Source organism: Camelus dromedarius, chromosome 11 (assembly GCF_036321535.1).
Source record: "Camelus dromedarius isolate mCamDro1 chromosome 11, mCamDro1.pat, whole genome shotgun sequence".
NCBI classification, from domain to species: Eukaryota; Metazoa; Chordata; class Mammalia; order Artiodactyla; family Camelidae; genus Camelus; species Camelus dromedarius.
The window spans coordinates 35,022,721-35,029,081 of record NC_087446.1 but is presented as its reverse complement, the minus strand read 5'-3'; the positions used below and the strand labels follow the sequence as shown (position 1 = coordinate 35,029,081).

At 35.4% G+C, this 6,361-nt stretch overlaps 1 protein-coding gene across 1 annotated transcript in view; it reads right to left on the bottom strand.

Annotated features, from left to right (window-relative positions):
- Window positions 1-375: 375 nt before the first annotated feature.
- The window catches only part of GAS2L3 (growth arrest specific 2 like 3), a 30,862-nt gene continuing 24,876 nt past the window's right edge, over window positions 376-6,361 (bottom strand). The window contains exons 9-10 of the mRNA XM_031462958.2: window positions 3,919-4,026; window positions 376-2,403 (exon numbers count right to left, since the gene is read on the bottom strand). Of these exons, the coding sequence (XP_031318818.1) occupies window positions 1,072-2,403; window positions 3,919-4,026 (1,440 nt within the window). The 3' untranslated portion in view covers window positions 376-1,071. The remainder of the gene's footprint in view (window positions 2,404-3,918; window positions 4,027-6,361) is intronic.

Below are 6,361 nucleotides of genomic sequence, written 5' to 3'. Positions count from 1 at the left end.
ACAGAAAACGATGCATATATACTATCCATTTGCCATTGGAAAACTGAAGCATGACTTTATTAAAGAAAGTTAACATAATTGGGAGAATCTAATTAAAACTGGTATTGTGCTCACTAAAGAAAAATTACAACCACATGATAGAATTTTTATATAGCAGCGCTTTAAGATTCTTTAATATCACACCTTAATTTTGAGATGGTTAAAACATAATTTTGATGTTAAACAGCATTATTTTAGTGTAAAAACTGGTATCTTCACTCACAGAAAATTACATTATTTTAAAAATATTTCTAATATGCTAAAAACTACCAAATCATTTCCGTTTTCACATTGCACAATGTCCATCTAAAATACAAGGTATACATTCTTATAAATAATATGAAAAATATTTTTTACAAATTTCAATTTATATGTCAATACCTTAATTGGTTTTACTTTTTTACCAAAAATATTGGTAACAAAATATTACCAATGTTAATGTGAGTCAGTTAAAAAAATCAGTTCCTTCTAATTTGGAAAGCTTAAAAAAAAATTTAGTAACAGTCCAACCAAAGCCAGAGCAACAGCAAGCTAATCATCAGCAGCAGCCGTCGGTACCTGGTACTGTCCCATCAGGCTACCCTGGTCAGGAAACTGAATTAGGTGCCTTTTGTAAGACAAGTGCTGAACCGTTGCTTTTAAACTAAAATGCAGTAACTTACATTAAGAGCACCTCTGTTACTATTAGCAGGTAACAACCTCCATATTTAATACATATTCAAAACATAGCAACTATAGTTATAACTCTAGTAGTGTTATTTAACTTTATATTTCCCTTATGGACAGACATTAACAGACAATAAATGTCTATCATTAATGACAGCCTCGTGGTAATTTCACAACCGTCTGCCTAAAAGGGGACCTTCTGGTGAATTCTGATGAGCCCTCTCATCACCCCAACCTCTACCCTCATCTTACTGTATTTAATGTCTGAACCCAAATGGATAAACACAATTAGGAGAAACTTAAGATGTGAAGCTAACACATTCCCTCTCTTTCTTTCCTCTGTTTTCTTAAAATGACATGTTATATTTATTTTCTAGGTTTCTTACTTCCAGTCATAACAAAATAATGGTCATCTTCCTTTTTCTTTGCAGGAGATTTTTTATCTCCACTAACTGCCTCCTTGCCAGAGGAAGGTGGTTTCCTGGTTGAGGCTGGGGCTTTGTCACTTTTTGGAGGCCCTTTGGCTGAGTCCTGGCTCCTGGTGGCAGTCTGTGCTGACTTTGGGTCTGGTTGTGTTCTGGCAGAAGACTGGGGAACACTCATGATGGACAGTGGGGTGCGGCCAGGGGACCTGGAGGCGCTGGTTCCTGTCTTCTGGGATGTGCTTTTATTCTGAGGCTGCTTTTTGGCAACTGAAACAGTATTTTTATCTTTCGATTTCTGTGCAGCTTTTGTAGGAGCAACTGAGGCTACAGAAAGTGGCTGGTTTAAATTCCAGGCTGACTTAGGTTTCGGGGCTGGCATTGCCCCCGCTTGCGGGGCTCTGTCACATGGCTCAGACCGTGTTTCCGGACCCGTGGTCGTGGTTTTGGAACCGGATGCCATCACTTTTGGAGGGGACCAGATAGAAGGAGAGGGGTTAGGCCTTACATGTAGATTTGCCTTAGGTGGCTTTGGACACTTTGATGATGAATTTAAACATGCAGCTGAGTGACACGTTGCATTATCCCTGGAAGATACATGACTGTGTTTCAAATGCTTTGGTTCAGTTTTTCCTGAACGCTTATCTGGCAAAAGTGTAGACTCATGCATCTCTCTTGACTCCTTGGCTGGAACAAACTTGGCCTTAGGAGTTTTGGGTGATAGGACACATTTTCTTAATGACTCAGACACACAAGGTGCAGTTCTTGATAAAGCTGGTGAAGCAGTGCTTTTACCTACGGGCTTTAGACAAGCAGGTGAAGATGTCACATTGTTTGAAGGAGCCTGTGGTTTCTTTGTTATGCCTTTTGAAGATTTGAGTTTAAGGTGAGAAGATGCAGCTGGAGAATTTGGAAGTTTAGAACGGACTGACCTGGAGGCTAGATCACCTCCTTTCAGGGAAGATGCTGGCAGCAACACAGCTGGTGAACATACCTGCTTCTCTTTGCTCCTTGGAAGACCAATGGGTGTGCCAGGTTTTGAATCCTGTTTCTGAAACATGCTAACTGCTGACAAAGGATTCATTTCAGGAGGCTGAGGTGTTCTGGCACACGAATCAGGCACACTTTCATTAGACACTCCTTTCTGAAATGCTAGAATTTTCTGTTCTAGTGTAGCAAACTGTAATATTCGACAGGGATCATACTTAAGCAAAAATCCTTGAAGAGTATCCCAGCCTCCACCGACACGGACCATGACATGTTTTCCATGAAGCATCTTTCCCCCAAAAGAAAGTAAAAAATAAAGCTGTAAAACTGTAAGGTGTAGTTACAATTCATTAGCACTCACAATTTGTGATGCCTGTGACCTGTGAATTCAGTTCAGTGTGTTTGCTAACAGCTTCACTAGAAATCGACAGTCTCTTTCTTATGTTATTAAAATAATAAATTTAATTCATACTGAATCATGCAACTAACAATAGAGAGTCCTCCATTACTAACATACAAAACTGTAAGGACAATATTGTTCAATAAAGAATTGAATATTGAAGGAAGATAGGAGAGAAGAGAAGGAAGGAGAGGGAGAGGAGAAATGGGACTTACAGAAAAAAGTCTCATAATAAAGAAAAAAATGACAGCAGAAAGAAAAAAATGACCAAAACTCATACTTTAGAATTTAATAAATCACGTTCATATATATCATATCAATTTAATGTTCAAAAATTTTGATACAACTTATTACTAGTTTTTCTTTGCAGATGAGAAAATTATGGTTCTCAGAGACTAAGGAAACTGTCCCAAATCACACAGCTTGGCCCAGCCCTAAACACACCAGGCTGCTCCAACCCAAATGGCGCTTTTGTGCAGATAAGACACATCCTGGGTCTACCAGCACAGCCCGAGCTGGACTTCAGGCCCCTATTCATTCAGTAAGCAAATTTGCACAATTGTATGAGGTTCCTCTGCAAATTTTAACTCTAATCCCACAATCTATGCACCATCACTGTATCATACTGCCTTTAAGAAAAGAAAGCTAATTAAAAGATGGAACATGCACATTTGTGTTTCTGTGTGAGTTCAGGAGGTGTGAGAAGGTAATGATAATATATGAAATAAAAGAAAATAAGGGCAGTGAAATATTTTTCATACTTTTATATTACATTCTTAAATTGGGAATAAAACAGCTCTTGCATCAGAAGTGGGCAGAATTCTGAACAGGTAAAACTTCCATCTCATCAGCAAATGATTAATCAACTGCAAATTGCAGATGGGACAAAGGAAGAAAATGAACATGTATGCTGGCATACTGATGCTGTGTCAAGGAAAAAAAAAAGGCTTTATTCTTAAGACCCAAAGTATATATTATCATAAAGTGCAATGTTTCTATTTATTTTTCTTCTTACCGATTGATATTTAATTTTATTAGATGCATTTGGTTTGCCTTTTTCTTCTTATGATGCAAAATTATTCCATTTTAGAAATCTGAGAAATGGAATAAGTTACCTGAGGTATACAGATTCTTTTTCCCCCCAATTATATTCAATGCCTAAATAGCCTTACTATCCTGTAGTTAGTTGTTTGCTATATTAAAGGTGTTTACCTAAACTCATTGTATATATACTCTTGAAAGTAAGTATTCCATATTTTCCCTAAAGAGTGAAGTTCTTCCATTAATAACATCCTCTATTCCAATTTTTTAAAAAGTAAAAGGAGAGCGAAAGAAGTTTGGTAAAGCAATAAATTCAATTCCAAAATGAGATCTCAATGTAAGTAGGATGTAATGGTGACTTACTCTTATAAAGAGTATTTTATCTCCTAGTCGGTACCGTCCTTCAGATAAGTACTCGATAGAAAATCGATGAGAACAACTACAAGGAGGGTCTTCTGCAATATGTTTAACCTAAAATGAAAAATAAAAGACAAAATTTAGTGCTTGTGACAAAAACTATTTTGTTTAATGTTAAAATGCAAGGTTATTTGATAGCTGGTAAAAGCAAACTCAAAGATAAAAATTTAAAGACAGTGCAACTATTTATTACCTCTTCTCTTTTACTTGTTGACAAATATTCAGATTGGACAGTAGCTAATCTAATAAAAGCTATCAGTGATGAAGTCTTGAGTCAGTTTCTCTCTGCCCAAGTGCAATCAAGCTGACTACTCACAGTAGTACACTCACTGACCACTAGAGGAGGCCTGTGCATGTGTACAAGAGTGAAGTCAATTCAAAACACATTCATTAAGGCACAGGAAACGTGTGAGTTCATTATTAAGCCTGAATTGTTTCAAGACCGGATTAATATATCTGTCAAACCAAAGGTCGGCCAGTCAGATAAAGTTTAACCAGGAATTTTCACTTGCCCCTTACCGTTATGCTAAAGTAATACAGATTTGTTCCAAATTTACTGTTAAAACAGAGACATTTATATCTAGTCGCCCCAGACCGGGTAAATTCAAATAATTTCAATTCAAGAGGCTTTTTTCTAAAAGTGCCACTTTGTTTCAATAGTCTATTAAGGAGATGAAAGTTGAGGGGAAAATTCTACCTCTATTCCTCAAGGGGCTTACAGAATTTTTAACTGTAGTAAATATCCAAAACATGGTAAAAACTGGAATAAATACAAAAATTCAGGAATTCTATATTTAAAACTATGGAAATTAAAATAAACCGATTAAATGAAAATATTTGCTGAGATAGGCTTGATTTGAAAAAAGAAGTCACATATCAGCCACTACAGAAAATACTTCGTTTTCCTAAAATCACATTTTTGAAAAAGCAAGGCCACATATATTTCTTTCAACTACTTGTCACACAGAGTATATCTGAACAAATTCATTTAATTGAATTTAGGGATGATGGATAAAGAAAGTCTCTTCAGATATACCCAGTTTATTTAGCTGAACATTAATAGAAATTTATGATTTTCTTAATTATCTAACCCAAAATTAATGCACACATGTAGATTCACCTGGGCCTGATCAGAAGGGTCTGGATTTATCTCCCTATATCATTCATTTAGCAAAATAACATGATCATAAATAGAACTGACATTCAATCAAGTTTATCTTGTTTACCTCCTGGGTATATGTGCACACTACACACACATTCATACACACACACATACACACACCACATGCAAAAAGTGGCTAAAAATAATCTGAACCTGGGTAAGGAATTTACAATTATTTAAAACATTTACACATTAGTTAACAAAGTAATTGGAAAGCAGATATATATTTCAGTCATTATTTTCCATCCATTACAGTTTCTTAAGTACACAGAACTACAGTTGTATACTTAATAGTACTCTAAATAATGAATCAGATAATAATTGTTCCTTACTTAAACATGACTCTAAGATCTCTGTAGATCATGTATGCAGAGGTGGACATTGAATATATTTATATAGCACAGATATATTTAAAGAAATGTGTTCCTTTTAGTTCTCATAACAAGAATGCAGACATGAAAAGTCACTTATTTTCTTTGTTTAAAATATACAAGAACCACTTATATTCAGCAGTACAAATCAGCACTAACCCACCATCTAAGGAAAGTGGTGAGGCTAAAAGAAGAGCTGTAAATAAAAAATGTTCTCTTCTGGCTTATCTATTGCATAATTAACATTACAACACTAAAGGAAATAGCTGAAGAAATTAAAATCATTTGTAAAGGCACTACTATCAATTATTTTCATTCTCCTTGTTCTGATACACACTTTTCACAAAATAAACATTTTTCTTGTTGCTACATGGTCTTCATAATGATTACATAAAATTATTATTCTGTTAAGATAATGACTCCTACTTTACCTAGCCACTGCCCTATTTGGGATTATTTAGATTGCTTCCAATTTTTCACCCTTATAAATAATAATGCAATAAACACTTTCATTCATGCTACCTTTTTCTCTCTTCAAATACAATTAAAAAAAAAAAGAGGAGGAAAGGTATAGCTCAAGTGGTAGAGCACATGCTCAGCACCCAAGAGGTCAGGGGTTCAATCTCCAATACTTCTTCCAAGTGAAAATCAATGAAGAAACTTAATTACTCCCCCCTCATAAAAACAAACAAGCCAAAAAAAAAAAAAAAGAGGAACATTTTCGTGGCTGTTGATATCCATTCGTCAAGGCTGTTTTTCAGAAGTTTACATCGTTTTCCACTGCAAACAGCAATCTCTGAGTAGAGTTCTACCAGAATTTATCAGCACCAAGTTTCATAATTTTAAAAAATGTTGT